Source organism: Aulonocara stuartgranti (genome assembly GCF_965226115.1).
Source record: "Aulonocara stuartgranti genome assembly, chromosome: 12".
NCBI classification, from domain to species: domain Eukaryota; kingdom Metazoa; phylum Chordata; class Actinopteri; order Cichliformes; family Cichlidae; genus Aulonocara; species Aulonocara stuartgranti.
In genome coordinates, this window is record NC_138948.1 from 3938175 (window position 1) to 3965762 (window position 27588).

Consider the following 27588-nt stretch of genomic DNA (forward strand, 5'->3'; position numbering starts at 1 on the left):
AAGAAGCTTAAACAGACAATGGGACCGATATCTTCATTGGCCACAACCATTGCATAGTGAAAATCTGATTCTGATTATTGCATGGTATCATATTGTAATTCACTCTCACCTCTAAACTGTGCATTGTATCAAAGATAACAAAGGAACTCAAAGGCAACAATGTTGGAGTATCAGTTTCTCCTGAATGGGGAGAATCAGTTTTCATCTATGTTCAACATTAACAAATACGACACCAGGCACCTTGAAATAATGCAAGCACACTTTTAAAAACTGGTTTTTATAAAAGACTAAATTCAAGTTCTAACATTAAAGACATGAAACCATGAAACATCTCACTTGTGTTAAACTCGATTCACTCGCACACGGATTATGCCGACTTCACAGATTAATGCTGAACACCAGGGAGGTCTCGTTTAGTTGGCTGAGAGCTACTTCTGCCGCATCGTGACTTGGCACCATGCGCATGTTTGTAGTTTAAAACAATCCGGCCCAGTACACCTTTTACTCTGCTCATTAGTTCTGGTTGAATAAACGACTAAAAACAGTCGGGCCTTTGCTTTGGGTCAGGTGGTGCTCCACAGGAAATGACACCAGTCAGCCAAGAATAACAGGACCTCTAGTGATATGATGGCATAACCCAGCCATGTGCTCAGAAGTGTCGACTTGCACTGAGCAGTCGTCTGCCACCTCAGGACCGCTGCCAGTGTTGACGGTGAAGGGAATCGCATGCCACTGCTAGGCTCACTCGGTCGTAACGCCAAAAGTTGGGGTGAGCAAATGTGACTTCCTCTGCTTAGAAATGTGACGCATGCCGTTGTCTCCAAGATCCGAGACTATATTTACCCGACCCTGGCCTGTCCTCTGTTTGTGGTGGGGACAGAAGCTACGGCAGATGGTTCACTGTGAAGTGGATTTTCACTGGTGGCATGTCTCGCTGTTGTCCAACTGTGCAGGAGCACGGTCAAGCATTAGCAGAGTTAATACAGTGTTTATCAGCCGGGTTTATTGCAGTGTGTGAGAGAGGACTGAGTGTAAGTGTGCAACTAATGAATCTTAATGTTTGTTTTGCAACAAATTCTTTCTTTTCCTGTTCAGACAATTTTTTTTTAAAAGTTTGGAACTAATTAATGTCTTCAAACTGTAAGCATCAATCTAGAAACAATTGGCAACTATCAAAAATCGGATTTTGGCATTTTTCACTGTTTGTTGAGAATCTACAGCACAGCACTCGTACATAAAACCTGATTTTTCTCTCTGCAGTTTCATTTTTCATTCTGGCAATCACCCCTTGCCAAAAACTGCAGTGTCCACAGAGCCACAGCTGATTGGCTGACACATGAATGTGTCTCTTCATGTGTCATTGCACCTATCACAGCCACATCACCCACAAACAGATGCATTAGTTGCGCCCTGGGAAGGGAATTTCAGAAAAAGGTCCCGCCTTGACTGTTTCCAGCAGAGCGATGAAAGCCCGCTCATTTTTATCCCCAATGTCTGAGTGCAGCACAGACTCGTCATACTTGATTGCTGTTTAGACATCCAGCCCTCCACATCCATTATAAAGCTTGGGTGTTCTTTCCCACCCCTGTTGAACTTGGTCTTGTTGTAGATCCCAGATTCTGGAGGCTGAATTGGCAGAAAGTTCAGAGATGAGAGATGTGGCCGTGAAGGGGTTCTTGGGATCATTCTGCCTTCTCATCATACACAAAATCAGATACACATGTTCTCTTTCCCTCGACCGGCCGTCTTATACAACTTCTATGCTAAAGTGGAGCAGAGAGGAAACTGTTATCTAATCGTGGCCTGTTTGAGTCACAGGAAAGTTTCAAAATAAGATGACCTCTCAGCCAGTAAGCCAAGAGTCCCCTGCCCTATTCCCCGTGAGCTGATGAGAATTATTAATAAACCTGGCAGGAAGAATTTTGTGTAACATTGTGATTGATATTGTAGTAAATGAAAAAAGGCTCATTTTTCTGCAATTTACACTTTGATGGCTGTTCTGTGGCTCTGGACTGTGAACTTGCATCTTTCATCACCTGCACCACCCTGAAACGCAAAACAAGCAAAGTTAAAGTACAAGGTTAAGAGTTGGGTGTTCTTTAATGTGAAAACAAGCTTCATATGATACCCAGTACTGTTTCTGAAGATGCTAGTAAAGCTAAAGTTCCTGGCAGATGGCATACTAACCTAAAACTGAGTTCCAGCAAACAGATTTCCTTCTTTCTCCTCACAGATTTACAGGAAGGCAGTCAGCCAGATGAGCCAGGGCCTCATCAGGAGGTTGACGGTGCTCAGCCAGTACGAGGAGGCGCTGGGCAAAATCAACGCCACTGCGGCTGAGAGGCTCACGGTTCTAAAAGCGAAGCCTCAGGCAGCCATACAGAGAGACCTGCTGTCTATCTGCAATGACCCCTTTACCGTCGCCCAGCAGCTCACACACATAGAGCTGGTAAGAGAAGCAGTTCTTAAAAATCTGTTTAAATGTCATTTATTTTGAAGTAAGCTCTAAATGTGACCTTCCAAGGAGCAGTCTGAAACCGCATCACTGAGACACACACAGAAGTCAAAGAGAAGCAGGCCAGATCGATATCAGAGAGGGCGACGCATGTCAGAGCAGGACCAGATCTCTGTGATGGACTGATAAATCAGTGTGGTGATTGATTGATTTGAAACAGTGCTGCTTAACCACAGTCATTACATATCAGCTAAATCAATGTGAAAAACAGGGTTTAATTGTACAAAGGTTCTAAAAAGGGAGATAAAATGTAGGCTTTAATGATGCGAGATAAGTCCCAAACTAACTTTGAACAAGTAGGGAAACCATCTGGTGACTAAACCTTTTACGGTCCTGGTGTGATGCAAACTGTTCGTGGATTCTCAGAGATTTTTCTTTCTCCCTTTTCAGGAAAGACTGAGTTACATCGGACCTGAAGAATTCGTCCAGGCTTTCGTCCACAAGGACCCTCTGGATAATGATAAGGTAATGACTGCATGCTTCAGAATACATCAGCAGATAAGAAAACACATACAGTAGTTATGCAATTTTTTTTTATTTTTTTTTGGCTGAAATCTGGTGTGTAGACTTGATTTGTCTCCGATGGCCTAGTTTCTCTTCCAGAAGGATGTTAAGTTTACACAGCGCAGTAACTGCCTGCTGCATGGGTCAAAGTGAGGGCAGGTTATTTGCAGACGTTAGCAGCAGACCACATATCCGCTCCCCTCACACACTCAATCACACCACAATTTCCTCAAATCATCCCAGTGTCTGGATTAGATGGGCATGCATGCACCCCATCTCCTAGCAACCACTACTGCCAAGGGTTTGCATTGGTAAGGTGTGTGTGTGTTTTGGGGCGGTGTGGTCTCTTTTCTGGCGTTTGGCTGCTAGGCAACGGGCCAGTTTTTTGGAAGCCAGGGTGATGGGGGTTAAGGCTGCCTTTGTTCTTTTAGGCTAGCTTGCCTCGTACCCCCAACGAGCCACTTGAAAACACGGGGATAACTCAGTCTGTCTGCATAAAAAGCGACATGTTCAGTGGCGGGAACTCGGCATGGGCGCGAGTGGCGTAAGGCTCGAGGAATGTGTGGAATTATATCAAGAGGAATCCACACAAAGAGCCAGCATGCGTAATGTGAATAACATTGACCGCTATTGTGCTTATAGATGAAAAGCAGGGGGAAGCTGAGTATTATTGGCTGCACAGGTCCACTCATTTATTTTTATTTTTTTAATTTGTTGAATCGATTGACATCGACTGGCTTTGCTTTTAACTTCAGTTCTAACTGAAGGTGGGTTTTCTTTGGTGTTTTTTTTCTGCAGAATTGCTTCAGTGATCACAAAAAGGCCAGCAACCTGGAGGCCTATGTCGACTGGTTCAACAGACTCAGTTATCTGGTGGCTACAGAGATCTGCATGGTAGGTAACAAACAGCAAGCCAAGCAGTAAACTTCACTGCTAATGAAGGCGGATTGTTGATGGTACACAACCACTGTTATCTTCATTAGGGATAAAATCGCAAGGTTAATTTTTCAGATAATTGTTTAGTGAATGAAGTACCCAAAGAAATGTTCACAGCTCAGTTTACACTAGATTCTTGCGTAATACATTAAAATATGGCCGAACCATAGGCTGTAAATAAAAGATGGACGTAGCTTTCATGTCCCAAAAGTCCAGCTGAAAGAGGAAGTTCCCTAAAACAAGGTTAAACAAGGCTGCGGTGTCTGGGACAGGCTAAATAAACACTTTTCATGCTTGTCAAATAAAATAAAGAAAGAAACAAAAACTCCCCGACAATGATTACAACCTTTTCGGGGAACAGCACTTCGCTGTTTGGTAAATGTGTTTGTTGGAAATAAAGCTGAGGCATAATGCAGTTTTTAATGTTCTCCATTTTGTTAACAGCCGGGGAAAAAGAAGCACCGAGCCCGAGTCATCGAGTTCTTCATCGACGTGGCGCGGGAATGCTTCAACATCGGCAACTTTAACTCCCTCATGGCCATCATATGTGAGTTGGAGTTCTCTTTTTTTCTCTCTGAGATAAAGTTTTGTTTCATTGCTGCACAAAACCTGAAGCGATTGTTCCCACAAGGTGATGCTTTGCACTTTCCTCATTCAGACGTGCACTCTGCACTTGCTTCCTCCTGTGTAGGCCTCTGCACAGAGCTTGTTGTCTTGTGGGCATCATCATAAATTTGATTAGTGCTATAAATTGCAGTTTGTTTGTTTTGTTCATGCTGCGGTGCAGTCGCCCCGTGGCAGTAACCTCTCCTGACATTGTCTCAGTTCATTTCCACCTTACGTAATTTTCTTCAGTTTAATATTATGAGTGAAACTTGGCAGCAGATGGAGCGGAGTTCATGCAGATAATTGTCTTGATGGAATTTGTTCTTTGGTCACTCAGACAGTTTTTCCCATGGCTTTCTGCTACGTCTGCTTGTACTTACAGAATCACTCTTATATAGTCACTGCAAAGTCTGCACATTGTAAAATACATTTATGAACCTATTGTCCCTACTTCCAGTGTCTGCGCTTTTGAAAAATAGCCCAAAAGGTATAAAATTGCAGGACAAAGAGTGTGAATTATCAAGCCAATAGTTGCTGAACTCGAGGCGTATCACTGATGGAGTTTCCATTCTTCACTCTGTACAATGGCTGAACTATAAGCATATTGTATCCTGGTCTTTTGAGGTTACTTTCAGTAGAGAAATTGATATTTCCGCCTCTTCTATGTAATTTCTCTCCACATTCTGCCCATTGTGGAGCAAACCCGGGTTGTACTAAACAGCTGCAGGGGTTAACGTGTCTCTAAAAACAAGATTAGTTTCGATAAATGTAACCAGGTTGATTCCAGATCAGAAATGAGAAAAACACTGAGGCCTAAGAGGTTAGAAGACTCTCTGAGTCTCGGAGGATTTAGAGGAGAGCGTGTCTGGTCATCGGTGCCTGAGGGCGGGTGGAGAGTCTTTGCATCCACTACAAACAGGGAGCGGACTCGGGACTGGAAGAGGGCATAAACCGGGCAGATGGTCAGCACTGACCAGAGAGTGTGAGCACACAGGGGAGGAGGGAGGGAGAGAGGGAGAAAGGGAGGAGAGGATATTGGAGTGCCAGCTGTCCTCTGTCCTCCCCAGAGACGGCGAGGAAGAGAGCCACAGGCAAATCCTTCTACACCAGCCTCGTCTCCAGGGACACTGTGTTTGTGATGCTTTTAAAGGGTTATTACCCCCCAAAAGAGATCATTTACCATCAGCTGTGTCTCCATGAGCAAATACATTTATTTTTTCAGGTCTTGAAATATCCAGATTTGGTTTTCCTTCCTGTCTAAACTGGATCAGAAAAGAAAAAGAAGGGCATTATTATCTAAACTACTGCATGGCTAGAATCGGCCTTGGAGTTAAGTGACCATTTAATTCATTAAAAAAACAACAAAAACCCCCAACTGTCAGTGTCTTCTTGTCATTGGCGACATTGTGACTGCGCTGAAAAGAAGAAGACATTAACGGTATAATAATCATCTCGTATGTGTCCCAGAGGGACCACTACAGCTAGCACCTGTCCTTCTTCACACTGGTCTCTTTGTGAGTGGATGGAGCCGTTTCCCAGGCAGCACACGTTCTGACACACAGCGTCACATGCCTCCGTGGTTCGGCCTGCATTCGCTTCCGTCCCTCGGTGCTGTGTAAAAGCCAAACTGTCTGCTGGGAATCAAAGTGAGTTCAGGGAGAACACGAGGCTTCGCGGTTTCGAGTTTTATATTTCTGTCTGTGAACCGGAGTTCTTTAGAGTACCCCAGGGCTGTTTTTGTGGTGTTGTTCTGCTCTGTTGGTGACCCTTCGCTGCCTGAACCTGCACCGGGCACACACAGAGGATTACCATATGGGAAGCAGAGTGCTGGGAGGGGAAACAAGGCGTGTGTTAACTCTATTGTTCCTGCTGCCCTGCTGCACCAGAAGAAGCAACGTAAAGAAAGAGAAGGGGAGGCAGAGGGGGGGAGGAAGGGTGGAGGGGGATGTGCGTCTGTCTGGCTGAATGGGGAAAATGCCATGTGTTAATGCGATCGTGTTTGCACGGGTGTGTGATCTCTCTCTCATGGCCTTTGTTTTTGTGTGTGTTTGTGTTGCAGCTGGGATGAACATGAGTCCGGTGTCACGGCTGAAGAAGACCTGGAGCAAAGTCAAAACAGCCAAGTTTGATATTCTAGAGGTGAGTTTGTATAAAAGAGATTTACTTTGACCAGCGCTCAGGAAGTGAGTGTTTTATAATCTCACTTTTAATAATTCAACTCTTAAGTTTTTCCCACGCGTAGTGGCAGTGTTGTGGTAAACACTTATGACAAATCTAGTTGTGGGTTTGCGGGGGAGCTACTGCTGTCAGTGATTTATTGGGTAAGAGAGAAAAACAGGGTCATTCTGAAAGCTTTTGCAAGCGTGGATCTGAGTGGGAGAATAAAGGGTTTGCTGTCCATGACTAAGATCGCTCATAAATCCAGAAAAAACAGAGACTCTCAGAACTGAGCTAGTTGAAGCCTTTCTCTTAAACCAAAGCACATGATAGCCTTTTCCAAGTTTAGTATGATTATATGGTAAAGCAACAGAATTTTCCTGGAACATCTGAGTCTGAAGGTTCAGTTTTAAGTCAGAACATGCAAAGTGCAGAAAAGAACAAAAATCGAACACCTATGATTGTTCTTGGTACATTCTGGAAGAAAAATAAGGGGAAATTTGATGATTCTGTCGGGATCAGGTGGAAATAAATGGAGCCCAGCAGCCGGGAGGACCAGATGTTAAGGTGTAACTGGGTGTGCAAATCACGCAGCCCTGCCTTCCTCCCCGAGGTGTGTGAGAAAACCCAGCATACCGCAAGAACACGTTCAGTGAGCCCAACGGGCCATCAGTCGGCCCTTTTGAAATAGGAGATCTGACGAGTGAGTCTGGGACGCTCTGCGAGACCTGAAAGGGTTTCAAAGACTCGAGTTCTTTAGGTTTTCTTCACGTCTCACTGGAGATCATCCACGTCGTTCCTCTTCTGCTGGCTCTTGTTCCTTTTGTCAGTCGCACCCTTCTTGATGCTTTCCTTTTATCTTTATCTTTTGTCCCTCTGAGGATTTCTTTTAGGTGAATCCCAAACTTTGCGTTTGAGTTAATTTGCTGCTTAGTTTGTTGAAAGTCGCAGACCCAATGGCATCGTCTGTTTGTTGATTGTTTTATAATCCCCCCCCCCCATATGTGACTACATCCTATGTCACAATATTTGAAACCTGAGGATACTTGGTCGTCATGGTGAAAACTAAAACTAATAATAAAACCACATTTTATATAATTTTCACTGAAGATTTGTTCGAGTTTCAGAGTTTCCTTCAGTGACTTTCACTTTCTTGTCAACTAGTATTATCCAGGCACAGAGTTAGCACTTCCACTGGTGTTAAGCCAAAACACATGTCGCCGGCTTTTTGGGCCATCAGATCCACTCACATTTCAGAGGCATGTGCTCACACAGACTCTGTATTTGTCTCTCCACAGCACCAGATGGATCCTTCCAGCAATTTCTATAACTACAGAACAGCACTGAGAGGAGCCACGCAGAGATCAATCACCGCCAACAGCAGCAGAGAGAAGGTGAGGCCTTGATGTTCCCGCATTTGATGGTGGCGTGTTTACGGGAGATTGTCTATTCTGAATATTTAAACGTAATCTTAACTTTCCAACTGGTTCACCTGTAGTTCAGCTCCCATCTGAACGCCTTGTGTCGGGCAGAAAGAGAGCAAATTAAATATGGACGATGACATTTGAAGCGCAACATTTGTTGCATCGGATTCACAATTCTGGGAAAAGCTGCGATTCCGATTATTTATTTCTCTTTGCCAAAAAGATGACAGATATTTTCGTACTGAATAACAGACCTTTATTAAAAGATGGACGTAACCATGGTGATGTCAGACGTTGGATTGTGGACAAAGACATCTGCTAATTAAGCGACACCCTAATAAAAATAATAAAGAATATCGCTCACCCACTAACTTCGAGGTCTTTGCTCATTGATCAGGATGTAAACATTTTTTTTGTTTGTTATTTATTTTGTTAAGTTGGGCATTTTAAGACTGGGAGTCTATGAGGATTGGATTCAGCCTCAAGTGGCCAGTCAAAGAACTGCAGTTTTTGGAGTTTGCTGCTTGATACTGACACATCAAGCAGCCAGTGTTTATGCAGACCCAAGAGTTTGAACAGCTGGACATGTGAACACCAGACTTTGGTTTACAATTCATGTAAACAGTCAGAGACACTTATAGTGAACGGTGGCTCGGTGTCTTTACTATAAACCATTTGACAGCTGTCGTGACCTTTCAGTGGTGACGTGTGTCACAGCGGGGACGTATTACGCTTGACTGCGGTTATGCAAAAAGTGGAGACCTTATCTCAGACTTTATTCTCATGCACTGTGACGTGGAAGGAAGTGTTTGAGGCAGTGCAGAGAACCAAAGCGGCGTATCTTGAAATCATCTGCACAGTGTGTTCCCGTGATATTTACAGCATCAGCAGCCTCCGGGGAGGACTGCAGAGGGACGGAGGTTACATAACAGTGTAGTGCAGAGGGGACGCAGAGGTCAAGTTATGAGGGTCAAAACATGAGGAGGGTCTGAGTTTCTTCCTCATCAAAGATGCTTTGGAATGAAACGAAAACATGGCCTCCTGCCAGATCACATAGCGTTCTCTGCTGCTTCGACCCACCCTGACCGAATGCGATCCGCCCCGAAGCTCGTGGGCTGCCAGACATTAGTGGTCAGCCTCTCGTCCCGTCATCATGTTTAAAAAAAAAGGTGTTTTTATTTAGTGGAGACAAAGTGTACTGTCGATGTGTGTGCAGCTCCCTGTGGTTCGTGAGGGATGTCCCCCCTTTTTTCGAGCAAAGATATGCAAACAGTCCAGTACAAGAGGTCAGGGTCATGAAATGGAAAGTTCCCAAGAGGTCTGGTATGTTCCTGCATGTGACCTCTCCTTTTGGGGGGTCGGGGGGTGTTTATAGTGTCCGTCAGGCACTCGCAGAGCTTCAGTCTGACGACGTGTGTTTCAGCCTATTCTTGCTGTAGGTTTTGTTCTTTGCAGTGAGGACAGAAAAGATTTAACGATCCAACACTTGTTGCTATGTTGGCTCATTTGCTTGAAATAACATGTTAACAAAATGCCGAACAGCTGATCTAAACCAGACTCGGTGGATCGTGTTTGGTTGTGTAGCAACTATTGTGAGATATTTTATAAGGAAGAATGTGGCAACAGCTCCAGTTTGGACAAAGTTGCATTGCATACTCTTCTTCTAAGACTTGTTTTAACCAGATGGAGACAGTTAATTAAGAAGATAAAGGGTCATTTCACCACAAAATAAAATTTGACAGTGTTTCCCTCGCCTGCAGCGCTATTTTTTGTATGTAAGAACTATTATCTTCTACACAGTACCATTAACGGTGTGACCCTCGGCTCGGATGTAATGTTTACCTAGCTGCATGCTTGTAAACAAAGAGAACTGCTCGACCGAGTATCGAGTAGGTCAGATGTGGAGAGTTGGGAGGCCAGGGTGACACCTTAGGTTTAATGTTAAGGTTTAAAGTTTAATGTTTAACTTGATGTGGTGGTAAGGTCTGCGACAATGCTCAGGAAGGCGCCTGCTCGGGTCCGAGCGATGCACTCAGGTGGATATACCAGGAACGACTACTTGGCCGTCAGGTATCCAGCTCTCCGTCTGCATGTCATCAACAGAATATTATCAAGGCTTCAAAATAAGATCCACATGGATGTTATAAACCCAAGGTTTCCCAGCAGCACACTGGATTGTTACAAGCTTACAAGTGTTTTCTTAATTTGTCAGTGGTTTCATAATTGCTCGTATCGACATAGCTGTGGATTAATTGTTTGGACCAATTGCAATCCCCATTTTAAAGCAACTGTATTCGGGTGATTCAGTCATCTCTATTACAGAAATGTTGCACATTTCATCAACTTAAGGTAGATTTCATTTTGCTTCCAGGCCTTTAACACCTTCTCATGTCCAGCTGTGAAAACGACTTCCTTTCAGCTCCTGCAGGCTTTTTTTCCTTAAACTCTCCGTGTGTGTACGCGCCCGTGTGTGCGTGCGCGTGTGTGTATGACAACAGCCCTGAGATCACGCACACAGGCAGGCTCTTGTAAACATCCTGCCCCTGCAGACCCCTCGCTGTACTTGATGTTCTGACTTTGTGACTTCACCGAGGCCTCGTTAAATGCAAGTCAGCTGCACCCAACTTTTGTCAAAGGACGGTGTGAGGAGACATAATTTCACACAAACAGGCGTGCAATCCGAGCCGGCCAAGAGCAGCTTTAGAAGAACACGAGGAACAAAAAGCACATGAGCGAGATTCGCTGGCTTGGCTTGAAAAATGATTTTGTGGGAAGAACTAAAAACAAAGGGTGTGGGCGGCTTGTACAAGTACAGCGTCTGACACAGTGACTTTGTATGAATAATAGAAAGTGCAACACAAATGTAGGTTTGAAGAAGAGCTCAGTGTGTTGCTTTTCCTTCGGTTGCTCCTTTGAAAGCTCCATGAATGTTTAATGTTGGGTGGGGACAGTGAGGAGAGAGGTGACAGACTGAGGAGTTTTATAGGTCAGTGTGCCACTTTACAGCAGCCTTCAGTATAAAACATGTTTTGCTTATGAGCCGTATCAGATGATAAATGTGAGCCAGAAAGTTGAATCCTCTAAATAACCCACCAGCTTACAACCTGCTGGTGCTTCTTCCTTATTTCCTCCGTGTGTGTGTGTGTGTGTGTGTGTGTGTGTGTGTGTGTGTGTGTGTGTGTGTGTGTGTGTGTGTGTGTGTGTGTGTGGACAGACATGCAGTGACCTAAATCATTGTAAGTTATGGCAATGAATTATTTAAGTGGCTTTTAAGGGGAATTCTTCTTCTCTGGAAAACTGACCTCTTTACCTCAGACTCACTTCCCCATTAGTTGTTTTTTCTGTTTTTTTTAGCTACAGGTTGTATTTTTACACCCTGCTACAGACTTCTGTAGTTGGAAAACTCGCTAGTTTTACTGTGTGTTTCTCCTGTGAAGCAGAGATCCTCTTTGTGAACCGTAATCCTTTTTGAATCGCTGTTTAGAAAAGAGCACACACCTACGAGTCATAAGGAAATCCCCCTTATATCTGCTCGCTGATATTAAATCCCTTTCTGTTTCTGTTGCCCTGCAGATTGTCATCCCTTTCTTCAGCCTGCTCATAAAAGACATCTACTTCCTCAATGAGGGATGTGCCAACAGGCTGCAGAACGGCCACATCAACTTTGAGGTAAACTGAATTTGATATTTCCCAACGGGAGATTCCCCTCACATGACTTTCAGTGTCAGACAGCGTCGCGATATTTACTACACATGGAAACAAATTTTGGGCTGTTTACTACCACTTCTCTAAAGACTGCTGGGAAATGCAGAAGTAAGGCTTGAGTGTGCAAATATCAGCTGTGTTTCCATGATGACCAGTGACCAAACGCTATTTCCACTCGTGGCTGGTCACAGCTACCCCGAATCAGACTATTTTAAGGACTGATTCTATCCTTGGAAATAGGCTGCTGCTGAACCACGTCTGTATCCTGCCCTGTTATGAAATAAATAAGTGTATTTGAACACATTAACACTTCTTAACAGCTGACGAGTACCGCAGTGTGGCGCTACCCCTAACCTCATTCAAAGGCAGTCTTTTCATTTGAAACATATTGATTCCTTCTGAATAACCAACCTGTGTCGTTACTGTTTCAGAAATTCTGGGAGCTCGCCAAACAAGTGAGTGAGTTCATGACCTGGAAGAAAGTGGAGTGTCCGTTTGAGAAGGATCGCAAGATCCTTCAGTACCTGCTGACCGCTCCGGTATTCACCGAAGATGGTGAGTTCATTGAACGTTAAAGGTTATCTTAAATAAAAAAAGGAAACCAATGTGTCCATGTTAAATATGAAGCTACAGACATTAATCAAGGCTTGGTTTGACACTTTATCTATACAAGTGAAAAATTGTGCTTTTCCTCCCCTGTGTAGCTGTGTAGTAACGTTTTTGGGGGGCACGTACCATTTGATTTCAAGTCTGTAAACATGGAAATAAATGGACAAAGCCATACATGTCAATACATTTACACGAGCTCAGAAAACACCTCTAATTATACTAAGATAGTCATAGATTTAAAACTAAGGAAGCAAACCTTGTTACTTTAAATCCCTAATAGGGAGAATTGTTACTTTGTGTCAGTAATGATAAAGCGTTGGTGTGGAATGAAACAGAAGAAACCAAAATGATGTGCCCTCCGCCTCTTTGTCCTTAATCATAATAATATAGCAGTGCAGAGACTAATCCTCAGATCCTCACACACCTCGTTATCACCTCTCGTGCTCCAGTGGCACCGATAGTCTCAGTCTCCTGTAATCCACTTCAAAGTCTCGTCACCGGTTCGGGCTCCTATCGCAGTGTTATCAAAGACCGACGGGGAGTAAAATCCTCCCGACTCTGGTCAGTTCAGACAGTGCGTTTCAATCAGCTTTGAGCATCAACAGCATTTACTACAGAAAATAGTAGAGTGAGGGGAAAATGGGTTAAGGTGGCATATAAATGTCACAGCTTTGAATGATCTTGCTCTGTTTCTCATTGCAGCTCTGTATCTGGCATCATACGAGAGCGAAGGTCCTGAGAACAACATGGAGAAGGACAGATGGAAGTCTCTGAGGTGTGTATGAACCCCTCCCCGCTCACTCTGCATGCATGCGCACACACACACACACACACACACACACACACACACACACACACACACACACACACACACACACTCACCCTCAGGGGCTTCGAGTCTTTCAATCACGGCTGTCACCCCGCATCCTCTGCCCGGTCTCCCCGCTGACCAGGCACACCCAGAGGGATGTAGGTCACGCTGTGAGGCTGACCCCTCACGCTACTCAATAAATGCATTAAACACACACAGAGGCTGTCATCGGTCTTCCAGGCCACGCCGTCGCTTGCACACGCGCGTGTAAAGACATCAGTCATTTTCACACAATTACATCTTATGTGCGCAATAACGCCATACCCTCCTGTCACACAGTACTGTGTGTGTGTGTGAGAAGATGGATGAGAGAAAAATGTCTTTGTTCAGGTGGCTCTAAGCCCCAGAGAGCTGACGGAGGGATATTTCCTCGCTTCAGCATCACGCTGAAGTTAAATTGACACGAACTGAGTCAGGGATGCGTCGCTTCTCCGCTGAGAACTGTTAAGATCAGATTCATTTATGTGGCCGTGAAAAATTTGCGGATTTTAAGTTTTCAGTTATTAAACTACAAGAAATTGCTGTAAAAACAACAGATGGCTGAGAAAACACTCTGCCCTTTCTTTGGACTCGCATTAATGTTGCAGCTCTCACTAGAGGTTCACACTAAGAACAGGATAATCCTCATTCTGTTAGCAGATGAACTCATGAATTCCTCTTTGAGCCTTTAATGAAGTACAGCAGCGATTGGTCCAGCTCCAAAAGCCATTTTCTAAAAACATTTGGGGTGTTTTTAGCCTTTATTATAACTTATTTAAGTTGCATTGTGAGGTAGAGGTGGGTAGGTGGCACAATATGAAAGGAAGTAAAATTTAACGTGGGAAATGGTAACTGACCAGTGTTGGGTAAGTTACTTTAAAATAGTAACTTAGTTACATTACTAGTTACTTTGAAACTTTGGTTTTACTCAGAATTCTCTTGTTAATGTGTTTCTTCCATAACTTTGCCAGTCTTCTAGCTTGCTTACTTGCCACAAGTGCACTGTGCCACCTACCAATAGAAAGGAAAAGATAACGTGCATATTTCCACGAGAGAAATCCCACGCCTGGACCGTCATTGACTGCTGCCATGATTCTAGCCTACGTCACAGAGTCATGTGCGCCTTTTACATCAACACAAAAACTGCAGTCGTGGTGCTTTGATTGTACTCAGAACTCGGAAATTCTGCCTTCTGAATAGGAAGATGTAGGTAACACCAGACTGCAGATGAGCTGCATACAGAGCTGGACTGGGACAGAAAATCGTCCCGGGCATTTTGACTAGAGACCGGCCCACCATTATAGGAAAAATCATAAAGCCTTTGAATGAAAACAAACGCTGTTGTGACAGTGATGTACACTGTTCTGATGGTATATATGCATCAATCTATCAATCGTTTGTTGTAAGATTCAGATAATTATTTTTTAAAAGCTAGGCATTTTAAATGAGAATAAGAAAGAAAAGTATTTCCTTGTGCCCCCCTCTCCCTGTTAATGCCCTACCTGGACCCCTGGCAACACTTTGCTAGATCCGCACTTGCACAGTTACCAGCTGTCAGCTACCTAAAAAAGGATCCTGGTGTTATTTGTCTCTCAGAAACAGTTCATAACTTCAACTCATCCATGTCACCTAAAAGGTAAACCTGTTTCTCCTTTTCACCTCAATAAGAAACGCGTAATATTTTCTCTGAATACCAGACGGGACGGTTGGCAACTCTAATAACTTATGAACAAAATAAAGTTCAACATCATTAACTTCATAGCACCACCCAGCTGTATAGAAACTCCGTCATGCTAGCTAGCACGCAGTACGGAAAAAGTCAGAATAATGAAAATAAACTCCACCTAAACTTTGTTTATATCTGACCCAGAGAGACTGCAGGTCATAACTTCTTACCTGAAGTTCAGTTCACACTTGGACCGGCGGCCGCCTCGGGTCTCTTTTCCTTCTGCGTCCCCTTTCCTTCATCCACCTGCTGGCCTCCACCACTTGCTAATGTTACTGAATCTGTGGAAGCTCCGCGATAGCCACCACACGAAGTAACGAGTAACGACCCTATCTAAATCCCAGTAACGAGTAACGCGTTCCTGATTTTGGCATAATAACTAGTTACCGTGCTCGTTACCACAATAATAACGTAGTTACTGTAACGCGTTACTTAATAACGCGTTAGTCCCAACACTGTAACTGACATTAATAAATAATTTATTTGGGTGAACTAAAGAAAAAAGTAGTAGTTAGGTTGTAGTTCAGCCTTAAACTCGCTAGCAGACATCCCCACTCGCAGCAACGTTGGCCTTATTTCTGCTCCCAAGTGTCCAAAGAAAGGCAGCTTTGAAACTTCTGCCATATGAAGGACAATGCCAGTGCAGCTTCTCCACCCTGCTCTCACACAGACCTGATTGCAAGTTTTCTTTTTAAAATGTGGATGCAAGAAAGGAAAAATGGATGTAAAACTACACCAAGTATGTATGAACAGTGACCACATGACTCAGAGCGTGACAGCCATGCTTCAGATCGCCAAGCTGACCCCACACATGCGCAGCCACCCACATGCAGACAGACGTATGAATCAGATCTTCTGGCAGGGGTCAAAGGTGAGAGCAGGTTTTTGGATCGGCAGCCTTGCGAGTGTTGGGTTAAGCCCAGCCGGGGTGAATCCACTTAGCTGTGTGTGTGCACGTGTGTGTGTGTGTGCACGTGTGTGTGGGCGCGTGTGTTTGAGTGTGTGTGGTCACGTTTCCTGAGAGCCTGCCAACCCTGTTTGTCCCCTGAGCTTTGCCTCCACTGCGACACGATCTGTCACTTTATTCCGGCCGAGCTGCGTCAGCAGAACGTGCTGCCGTGCCCAGCGCTGCCCGTCGCCCCCTACATCCACACACGTTACACCTGGAAATCCACTAAAGGCAGACTGTTGCTGTGGCGGTCGCTGTGCTGGACCTTAGGACTGTAAAATTCCAGCAGATTTGCTTAAATCTGTCGTATTAAAAGCATCCATCCTGCAGGGAAAAGGGAAACATTCATGGAAGTCGTCCAAGATATTTTGCAGTTGGTACACTGTAAAAAATTTGACAAAGAGCAGAAATTAAGGCTCCTTAATGTTTCAGGTTCTTAAAGATGAATTGCACAGTCATGCTTCACATTCCTCAGCCATTTTTGCAAGAGGCTGAGCACTGCAATCATTAAACATCGCTGTGATGAAAGTCTGCAGATTCTAACGGTGCTGTCTTTCTTTGCCCCACAGATCCACTCTGCTAAGCAGGGTGTAAACCTCTGAAGAAACCAGAATAACGTCGAACCCAACAAGTGAGCCCGCGTGCCCCGTCAGCATCGCTGTTGTCCAAGCAAAGTATCCCCGTGTTGGAAGGGAAACGACAATCTCTGCTTCAGCTGGCGAGGACATTTGGTGTCCCGCCCCAGCTCTGCTTTTCCTTACCCTCTTGCTCTTTGTGCTGTACATTTCAGGACAGCTGTTTTTCATCTCTTTGTATGACTTTATAGTCTTTGTTTTATAAAGAAACAATACAAACCCTCACAGTTTAAAAAAAAAAAGAAAGGAAAAAAAGGGTACCTGTGAGTGTTAACAAAGTTGGGGCTGTTGTTTCCCCGCCTCTTTTATTTTTCTCCCCACTAAAGCTACAAAGTTAGCTGCTGGTTGGCTAACGCAACAGAAACGCTACTCTGGGTTCCACAAGCCAGCGTTCTCCGTACAGAGAACCCAAACCTTAACCTATAACACTGTTTACCATTAAGCTAGACATTATTTTACTGTATCAGATCCAAGTATCTTTCACTTCATGTTTCTGAAGCTTTTGTTGTGACGTAAGGAAAACAAGAAGGCACTGGCTGCGTTTGAGAAAAGATGTAAAAGTCGTTTTTCTTGTTTGTGTTGTGTAAAATTTAGATTTTCTGAAGCAGGAAGTAACATTTCATTTGTCATTTGTCTTGACATGATTATGGTTCCAGTATGCTTCAAAGGAACTGCAGCATCAGTAAGCTTCAGGAGTTTTGGATGCTTTGAAATTTGCCTTTGAAGCGTACAGAGGCCTTTAGCAGTGAGCTAAAATGGGGTGGGGGGGTTTCATGTCTGTTTCTTATTGTTCCCAGTTATCTATGCTGAAATGCTCCTCTAGACTCTCATTCATACTTTCCTTTTGTTCCTGCGCCACCTTGCTCTCGTAGAAAAAAATGTGTCGGTGCTGCCCCCTGGTGGTCTAGTCAGAAAATAGCTGAATAATGTGAACTGAGGCTTTCTGGTTAAATTATGTCCATTTAGTTTTTATTTTTCATAATAAAGTACATTTCCACTATGTTTTATTTATACATTTGCGTTATCTCCTCATGCCAATATTTACGCTTATTTTATTGTTATTTAATTTTGTACTAGGTACATAACGTGCATAAGTAGTCCTGACTTTAATATTTTTATATAAGTTTGTATTAGACACTTATTTTACAAGGTACTAGCTCAGCGTATGAAGTTGAATATTTTTGACTGATGTCCGCTTTGCCTTGACTGCTTCTCCCTCAACGCACAGTGCTGTTGTAGTTTGTTGTGTACATACTGTATGTTCCTTTTTCTCTCCCCGTGCTCATCGTTTGTATTTGGACTGTTACAATGGAATAGAGGAATGTTTATGAATGAATTAGTTGTGTTTAAAAAGAGAAAAGTTAATAAAAGGCTTAAATTTATCAGTGACTTCTGTGGGTTTGTTTTGTTTCTGGAAAATGCATTCATGACCACAGACTGTATTGAAAAGATGGGCATAGCCAAGCTCACATTCTGATGTTCTGAACCATCTTGTGCACAATCTGGTGGTTAGAGACAAGGCAACCAAAGCCCAAAGCAAACACTGCTTTGTCTATTTAACTTTAAATTGGACGATCATTTCCAAAATAAATAGTGTTTAATCATAACTGAAACTATCACTTGAGGCCATAAATGTTTTTTAAAAAAGAAAACTAAGAGGATCATTTTCTTATGTACGTCTATACCATCTGATCTTTTTGCCACCTGCTGGCCACCAGAAATGATGCAGGTTTAAGTCACTTCCACTTTGGCCTCACTTGTACACGTCCAGCACATTGTGATTTTGGAAGAGTTTGAACAGCAATGAGACAGCACAGCTTACAGGTTCACTTACTCACTTTGGAGTTTCTTTCTCAGGTGGCCGAGGCCTCACCGGGTACCCTAAAGTAAGAAAAATAAGAGTAAAATGTTGGTCTTGTCACTATTCTCACTCTGAAAACTCAGTATTAAGAGCATTGCGTTTCTTCAAATAAAATCACGTTTCTTTTTGTATGCATTAGTATCATTTCATAATACAGATTATTTTAAAAAGCATTTTTTTAAAAAGATATTTACCAATTACTTTTCACAGAGTAATAGGGATAATGTTAGGGGTAATAATGAGTGCTATAAAACGAAGGCTAATGTTCAGAGTTGTGATTTTTTTCCACTTTAGTATCGCTGGTAGTCACATAAGAGTCAGCAGTCAGGAGGCAGCGCTGCTTAAATATTTATCGTTCTGTTCCTTGAGTTATGGTGCTGCTCTTGTGCCACCTTCATATTATTATTATTATTTTTAAATGATCAATTTTGGTGGCATCTCCAAGTGCACTTTAAGAACTGGTTACTACATAGGGTTACTATCAGAAGTTCAGATCAGTTCTGGGGGGTCATGGTGGACAGACGCTTTGGGATTCAGCTTCTACTAACGGGTGAATTTCATGGTCTTCCAGCGGTCAGTAAGAGAGTTTCGCCTTCAGGCCCAGCAGTTATGTGGTGCAATGTGGTAAATAATAAACTGAACTAAAATAAATGTTGGTGCCATATTTTTGGTACCAGGATGACTCCAGTTTGGTGGAAAACTGTCGAATCTCTCGCCTGACACGACATGAATTTGTTTCGAAGCAGATTCGTCACCTTAGGGAATGAACAGGTGTATAACTGATGACTACATCCCTTCTACTTATGCTTGTTGGCTTCTTCTTCGTTATTTTTGCAGAATGTCAAACCAACTGTTCCCGGGAAGCTGACAGTAAACATTCACATTAAACTCAAACCAGCACCTCGTGTTTTTTCCCCCTGCACATCTAATCTACGCGTAATGTAACGCACATATGTTTAAGACGCATATTATCGCTCTCCTTTGAAACGTCTTTACAAAATTATAAATCAATCAAATATTGCACAAATTATTATAACCTAGTAATATTCAAAGGACTGAGTTAAGAAACAAAAAAAGCTAATGTGCTTGTGATTTCTGCTCTTCACTTTGGAATTTGTGCAAGGAGACAGAAAATAGGAATGTATATTTGCCTCCATCTAGTGTCCAAATTAAGGAAGTACAACTGACAATGAAAGGTACTTTGTGCGCTTAAATTAAACAGATCCCCCCCCATCTCGTTTTACTATTAACAAAAAACGAACCAATATTACAACCCATTCACTATGATGTTTAAAATGAACAAAGTGCCCTAAAGTGTAGTTCAAATGGCATCGTGGCTCAAGAGTTGGGAGTTTGCCTTGTAGTCGGAAGGTTGCTGGTTCGAGCCCCGGTTTGGACAGTCTCGGTCGTTGTGTCCTTGGGCGAGACACTTCACCCGTTGCCTACTGGTGGTGGTCAGAGGGCCCGGTGGCGCCAGTGTCCGGCAGCCTCGCCTCTTTATTAGTGCCTAAAAGCATCACGTTAGATGTGATTAAAGTAGAGCTAAAACACACAATGCTGCATCAAAAACTATTAAACCACAGCGCTTATTATCACTATGATGACATTACACTGTGTTGTGCTACACATGACAAAAGAAAAAGAAAGCTAAAGAGAAAATTTCCAGTCTTGACCGGATGTAATGAGTAACAAGAAGATTTTTTTTCTCCAAATAATCCAACACTTTGCTATGGAGTTTAAAAATATGGGATTATTGCCTTTTACGTTTAGACTATACTTATGTTATTATGTTTTACGTGACACGAGTAATACTACAGAGGAACATTTTAAATTTAGCCCCATGTAATTAATGAACACGAGTTATTAGATAATAAAGCTGTATAAACAGTTATTAACAGTAGGCTAATAATGTCAATAAAGTTAAACTTAAATACTCACTTTGCTGTCGTTCAAATGTCCTAAGCTTTATGTTTTTGTTTGGTTGTTGGTTTCATGTGGTTAACATTAACACACACCTGATTATTAATCTCTGTCTAACTTCCACAGCATGTCTTTATCCTGTCTTCCTTCTCTCAGCCCAAACAGTCCCAGCAGATGGCCCCGCCCCTCCTTGAGCCCGACTCCGCTGGAGGTTTCTTCCTGTTAAAAGGGAGTTTTTCCTTCCCACTGTCGCCAAAGTGCTGCTCACAGGGGGTCATATGATTGTTGGGTTTTTCTCTGTATGTATTATTGTTGGGTCTACCTTACAATATAAAGTGCCTTGAGGGAACTGTTGTTGTGATTTGGCGCTGTATAAATAAAATTGAATCAAATTGTGTTATTACGCATTTATAAGCAAATAACACTTTTTGTAGCTACCAGACCAAAAGTGAGAACATCACCTCTTTTAATAATTAACTATAATAATTTTTGCTGGAGTCTGAAGTGAGAACTATGTCTTATTAATGTATGAACCTTTTCATATAGGAATATTAACCTAACAGTTACTTATTGACAGTTTAATTCAATGTTATTTATACGGTACCTTAACATATATGGATTTATATTGTAAGGTAATGACCCTAACAGTTAATTTTATTCTTGCAGTTTGAGTAAATGGTGTTTTCTGCAAGTCTGTGACTTTAATATTCAATAGACTATAAAAACCATTATGATGTTATGACCAAAACCAGTTTGCACTTTGTGAAAGAGATATCAACTGAAGTTGAATCAAGGCCGAGCTGTACTTCCATTTGATGCAAATTTGCTCCACTAGATGGCGCAATGTCCCCTACAATCTTTATTTAACGAGGCAATAAGAACACATGCGTATTTGTAATCGCACCCCAGGAAAATCAATGATTCTTTAGGAAAAGGGGTTGTTAAAAAATATAAAGTTAAGATCAGCAGTGCACATGTGAACCCATTTGAGCTGACCCTGGTAACGTGTTTTTTACATTCTTCATTGTGTAATTACAAAGATAGTATTAGTATTTGTACTTTTAACCTCCTGTGAGATTATGAAACACTGTAAACAACAAAAGGAAACTCATAACTACAGCTGGTGAGGATGACCCAAACACCACACATTCCTGCTGTGAGGCCACAGGGTTTAAAAGCAGAGTCCCAATACTGCCAAAATATTCAATAATAACACAAAGTGAGGATGAGTCCTGCCAGAGTGCCCTCAAGCATGTTGTTAAAGCCCTACTGCAGCACAGGGAGGAGGTGTATATTAGCTAAACGCCTTTATTGTGAAGCTGTTTGCTCATTCAGAATACGTCCTCAGATCATCAGCCGGCCTCTGAGATTCCTCTCAGGTTCAGGTTGGGAGTCAGTGACCTGGATTTTTATTTTGCTGTGACCCGAGTGCTGCAGATGAATCAGCTTTGGCCACCTGCCATTATTGTTCTGTGCCTGTCAATGGAATCTGCTGCAGGCGAGGCTGCTTCATGCACAAACACACTAGGAAAACCAATTAATCATTTGCTGGTGTGAAGGACTGCAGCTTCAAGTCTAGACTTTAAGCTAGACAGACAACACGGCCGCACAGAGACCAAGACAAGAACATGAGCCTGTACTTACACTCATCACCTGATTAACCCATTCAAATGATTTTTGTTGTATTTCTTTAAGGCTGTGCTATTGAAAATTGTAATAACAGCATTGAAAACAGTAACAATTCCAAAATCTGTTCTCTTCAATATTTTCCCCTAAAGCTTGTGAGAAAGTGGAGCAGCCGAGAGACAAATATTTTCCTTCCTTGTAGCTGCTGTGGACCATATATCAGACCTCCACCACAGGTGGTCAGAAACATGACTAAATCATAATATAGCTGGTGTATATCACTGTATCAGGTGCTGTTTTTGCCTCTTGCACCACTGCGCACAAGTGGACAAAAATACTTAAAGCCAGTGCAGACATTGCTTACAAATATGTGAAGTGCTAAAGCCAGGGGCGCCTCCAGAATTTTACATAGGGGTGGCATATGGGGGCCACTAAAAATATTGGCGTGGCACAGCACATACAAGTATATTAAAATTATTACCAACATAGGACAGTATTGCTAGGGGGGCAGCAAATTTTGGGGCTTGGTCAGTGCCCCCCATGCCCCCTCATGGTGGCGCCCGTGACTAAAGCAGAACTTAATCATAACGCAATAAGATGATTTATCTAACCAATATCTAATCTGGTAACATCAGTTAAAGAGGCGAATATCAGGCAGCATAACCATCATAGCGAAGCAGGAAAAGTATTGAGTGTATTGATTCGAGTGATTGTAAAGCGGTCCTTAGGGACTGAGTAAAGCGCTATACAAATGCAGGCCATTTACCATTTGTAGAAGCACGCTCTGTGATACAAAACACAAAAACATGATTCATACTTAAATGAGGAAGCTGATGACAACTCAGACATGTTTCTTTCCACTACAACAAGCCACACGTTTCACTGTGTGCAGATTTCTGTTCTCTGCGCAGAGTCCGAGCTGACCAGGCTGTACGTCTGCTTCTTCTACCTGAAACCAGGCATCTAAACATGTGGATGTATGTTTTAGAAAAAGTACAGCGTTTTAATGTCGACATGACAGTAATGTAACTGTTCCATTTCCTTCACTGAGTCAATGCTTTCATTTTCTGTTTGTTTGTAATCTTAATCTTAAAACCGGGAGCAAACTGGAGGAAATGACAATGGCGCCTCTCTCAGAGACGTTCAGCGTCTGTATGAAATGAGTCACTTCTCAGGAGCACTGAGCATCCTTTTGGACCCTCGGCATCCTTTACTTGTTGAATTCCAGATGCTTCCATCAGGGTGCATCTTTTGGCATTTGTTCAATCTACTGTTATCTTTTCAAAATAAATTTGGAACATTTCATGGTTCATGGTGACAACGAAGTACACATATGTAATGTGTTGAAATGAAGGTTGGATGACTCCCAGGGCTACACATAGTGCATGTAGTGTTTTCACTTCTTCACCAAACTCTTTTTGATTGGCCTTCTGTAATTTTAAGGAATTTACAATTTAATGAATCAATTTATTTAATCACTTTAACTAAAGCTTTCTGATAAATGAAAAATATTATATATAATTATATAATTTTTTTTAATTGATCGGGGTCAACGACGCACATCAAGTAATCAATATATTCGGTGTAGAAACGACAACGTCGCGGTTGACGTCATTCACACCTGACCTGGCAATCACACCCGGTCGCCGCACGCGCGTGCGAGAACGCGCCGCACAGACTGTGATGAAAGCCAGAGAGAGAGAGACGGAGGGAGGAGAGGATGCGAGCAGGTGGAGCGCCTCTCTGCTGATGCGCGGATCCACGGACACGTTGTTCCTTCATTTAACTCCGAAAAACCTCCGGGCTCTTCTGAAGGCTCTGAAAACTAAGCAGGTGAGTGCGGACAGTTTGTCTGAGACTGCGCACATCAGGCTTCACTCCCAGCAGGAGAATGACTAGGCATTGCAAGTTGCAGGTGCGCGCTCCCCTTGGAAGGTTTAATTAGTTAAACTGGCGAGAATCAACCTTTAATGTGTCAAATCGGTGAAAGACAGCAAGGTGCTGCCTCTGCTCTGAGTCTGCACTGTCACACTGCTGCTTGTTAGTCAGTGTGTGAAAGAGTTGAAGCACCAAAGTAAAGGAATAAACGGGGGTGGTTCCACTCGCAGGTTTTCGAAACAGGATTACAAAGACAGCAGTATGTTTGATTTTCAGAATAAAGTGCAGGAGTGCTGCAGACTGATGTGACACCGTCCCAGCAGGAATGTCATGAATGAAGTCTACTGTATGTGTGAGGGGGCGACAACAAAAACAGGATTGTTCTCCAACATTTCTGCCCCATGTCAGCTCTTCACTCTTTGGAGACGTTCTGTTGATTTCTGCAGTCATGAGCTCCCCGGACAGCATTTCCTCTCACCGTGCTTCTGTCTGAGCACAACCAGAGTGACTCTTCATGTAATGTAATACTTCCTGCCTTCTGAATAATAAATGGACAGGACACACTCATTGACCATTAAATACTGATTTGCCATCTCTCTCTCCTCCCTTCCCGTCTTTCTCGTGTTCTCTGCTCTCACAGCGTCAGCTCTTTTGTTTGAAATCTCACCTCTAGCGTCCTCAGACGGACCCTTTTAGTGCCAAATTTCATCGTGCAGTTGGAGGATGCTTTTAAATCATAACAGCAAACTTTGACTCTCTTTTGTCTCTAGGTGGCAATATGGGGAACGGTTCAATGAAATCAAAGCGCTACAAACACACTGACGGCTGTGCGCACAAAGATCACGGCGGTGGGTTCAAAAACTCGACCCTGGATTTCCTGAGGGCCCGGGTGGAGGAGCTGGAGCGAGAGGGCAAGAGGAAGGATGAGGAGCTTTGTGTCAAAGAGCAGCAGATCAAAGGTCTCCAGGAGCAGCTGGCCAAACACACACGAGTGCTGGCCGAGATGAGCGAGGAGCTGCAGAGTAAGTGCATCCAGCTCAACAAACTGCAGGACGTGATGAAGAGCGGAGCATCGGCGGGTCTTGCTTCGAGGCCTCCTTCAGTCAAAGCCAGCAGCAGGGGCAGCCCTAACCTCAGCATTCGCATCAAGGAAACCCTGAACAGAAGGAAAGGCGCCAAAGCCGGGGTATCTGCCGAACCCACATCAAGAACCTACGACTCCAGCGGTCTGCCAAAGTTCTCCTTTGAGAAGGCTCGGGTACCAAAGGATGCAAGGTGAGACGTGTTTTCAGGAAGGTTAAAAACATAAAAAAGGGAGAGGAAAAAATATGCCGGCGAGAGAAGCCAGCTAAAGGTTCATGACACATTCAGGCTCAGTCCATCCTGGTGTAGTGGGTGAGATTTTAAAAATGCAAGCAACGTAAAGAGGTGTGGGTGGCAAGTGAAAGGTGGGCAAAGAAGCAAAGATTTTAGTGCTAATGACGTCCAACAAAAGTCTGTTATAAAAACAACATGATTCAGTCCAAGATTTCACAGCTGCTGCTGAGAAAAAAAAAAAAAAACTGTCTTCATGAGGTTTTCTGTTTTTCACGGGCTCAAAAAGAAGTGACCCACACCATAGAGTCAAAGTCAGAGCGTCGAATTAAAAAAATGTCCCGCTGTGTATCGCACTGCACAGTACACTTTTAGAAATCATTCTTCCTCCAGACTGTTTATGCCTTTCCTTCTGTTTCAACACGATGAAACAGAGACAGGCCCGTAAGGAAACGCTTTCAGCAGTTTGGTGTGGAGGAACCCTCACCACAACCCAATCCAGCACCTTTGGGATGAGCCACAGGCATTTAGCACCCAGCACCAGTATTTAGCCTCATTAGTGGTCACGGGCATAAAACCTGATAGAAATCCTGAAACCAGAAGAGCTGAGGCCGTTACAGCAGCACATTAACGTTGGTTTTGGAGATGTTGAACATATAAAAGTGCATTTATATTTTGCTATGTAGTCCATGCTTACCGTCCAAGATAAATAACAAGGAAGCATGTTCACAACCTGAAATAATACTGAGTGACTATCTCACACCAGCAGGTGCAAACAGGCATAAATGAAAATGATGTAAACTCAGGGCTCCGTCCTTCCTGTCATTTCAAATTGAATTTGTCTTCTTATTTTATTGACCTTTGCTCTCACTTTGTATTACGGTAAGTCCCAGCCCAACAAGAGGTATATCAAGTTAGTACAGTCAGCTGAACTAAGAATGTTTCACGGGATCAAGTCTTTAAAAGCAGGAGGACATTTAAAGGGCATGTTAGCTTGACATAATAAAAAAAAGTAAGTCAGTGAGGCAAATCTTCCTTTTCTCTTTCTCTCAAAGAGTAAGATGATGATTTGTAAAAATGTCTCAACTGAATGTTGACACCCAAAACAAGAAGATTAATTTGGCCAATCAGTCATAGTTGACCTGTCTGCCCTCTAGTGGCTGGAAGCAGGCAGAGAAATCAGCACAAGCAGGGCCTTTAGTATTGTTGTAGCTTCCAGGTCTGAAATGAAAAGCTAGTGTTGACGTGACCTAAACTTGCATTCCTTGTAATGGCCAGTAGGGGCAGAGCAGAAGAACAAAAAGTCTGAAGAGGTTAAAACTACAACATTTAGAGTAAAAAGAAAATCATTATAGCTTTATCACCCCGATGACCCCGATGAAGGCCGCAAGCTGAAACGCGCTGGTCGTGCAATCGCTGATCTTCATACTACAACTGTTGTTGGAGATATAACCTCCAACGACCAGTAGGGGGCAACTTCACTGCCAAAAAAGGCCCCATGTATAGGAGACAGAAAACATTACGTTTATTGTCTCAATTGCCAGTTTTAGGTTTTACTTTACTTAAGTTTTACTAGTAGAACAAAGGCTGTTAAAGCAGGTCACGCGTTGATAAGAAGTCCTGTGTGAACCTGCAGTGTCAGTATTCCTCACTCAGTTGCTGAGGGTCTTCACAAACTAACGATGTAACAGTAGGTATCTCCATTTTTTTATCTGCAGTCTTTGGTTAAACTGCCAAAGTACAGCATGTTGGATTTAAAGCCTCTGTGTGATTTTGCTACACACAGCAGGAGCCCAATCTCGAAAACTTTCTTCGATTTATGTCCGAACTTGCATTCAAATCATAAAAGAAGCTGCGGATCACATCTGCCATCTATAAATCTCAAATCAACCTAAACTGATGGTGCCCGTCTTGTAGAATCCACTCATAAAATGCCAGAAAACAAGAAGGCTTAGTCAGGAGGAACCGTGGGCCGTGATGTACTGCTCTCCTGAATACCAGTTTTCAGCTTTTGAGATTCTTTGGTAATCCACACTGATTAGTCAAAGCTTCAACAGAGACTCGTATTTTGTTGTCTGGTAAAAATCAGACTGCATAAGTTTATCGATAGTGCTGTGATCAGTCAGAGAGGACGCTGCCTCTATCACAGTGAACAAATTGTGGATGCCGCTGCTCACTGAACAGCACAGAGGGAGGTGTGGCTCATCCCAACAGTGAAAGAGCCCAATTTATTTTTCCCTAGGAACATTTTTAAAAATTTAAAAAGATGCTGAAGGGGGGTGAAAGGTTTCCGAGTGTCTAGGTTTTCAGACGCTAACTTGGCAACAATAAGCTGAACTGAGCCTGATCATCTCTGCTGCGAGTGGTTGTCAG

At 43.1% G+C, this 27588-nt stretch overlaps 2 protein-coding genes across 5 annotated transcripts in view; both read left to right on the forward strand.

Annotated features, from left to right (window-relative positions):
* rasgef1ba (RasGEF domain family, member 1Ba) overlaps positions 1-17998 on the forward strand; it is a 124351-nt gene extending 106353 nt beyond the window's left edge. For all 3 annotated transcript variants that reach the window (XM_082556069.1, XM_082556070.1, XM_082556071.1), the window contains 10 exons: positions 2234-2449; positions 2906-2980; positions 3818-3913; positions 4400-4502; positions 6621-6700; positions 8017-8112; positions 11716-11811; positions 12279-12402; positions 13159-13231; positions 16551-17998. In XM_082556069.1, coding sequence (XP_082412195.1) covers positions 2234-2449; positions 2906-2980; positions 3818-3913; positions 4400-4502; positions 6621-6700; positions 8017-8112; positions 11716-11811; positions 12279-12402; positions 13159-13231; positions 16551-16575 — 984 coding nt within the window. In that variant the 3' untranslated portion in view covers positions 16576-17998. The remainder of the gene's footprint in view (positions 1-2233; positions 2450-2905; positions 2981-3817; positions 3914-4399; positions 4503-6620; positions 6701-8016; positions 8113-11715; positions 11812-12278; positions 12403-13158; positions 13232-16550) is intronic.
* Positions 17999-23564: 5566 nt separating this feature from the next.
* The window catches only part of prkg2 (protein kinase cGMP-dependent 2), a 37737-nt gene continuing 33713 nt past the window's right edge, over positions 23565-27588 (forward strand). For both annotated transcript variants that reach the window (XM_082556062.1, XM_082556061.1), the window contains exons 1-2: positions 23565-23856; positions 24672-25176. In XM_082556062.1, coding sequence (XP_082412188.1) covers positions 24680-25176 — 497 coding nt within the window. In that variant the 5' untranslated portion in view covers positions 23565-23856; positions 24672-24679. The remainder of the gene's footprint in view (positions 23857-24671; positions 25177-27588) is intronic.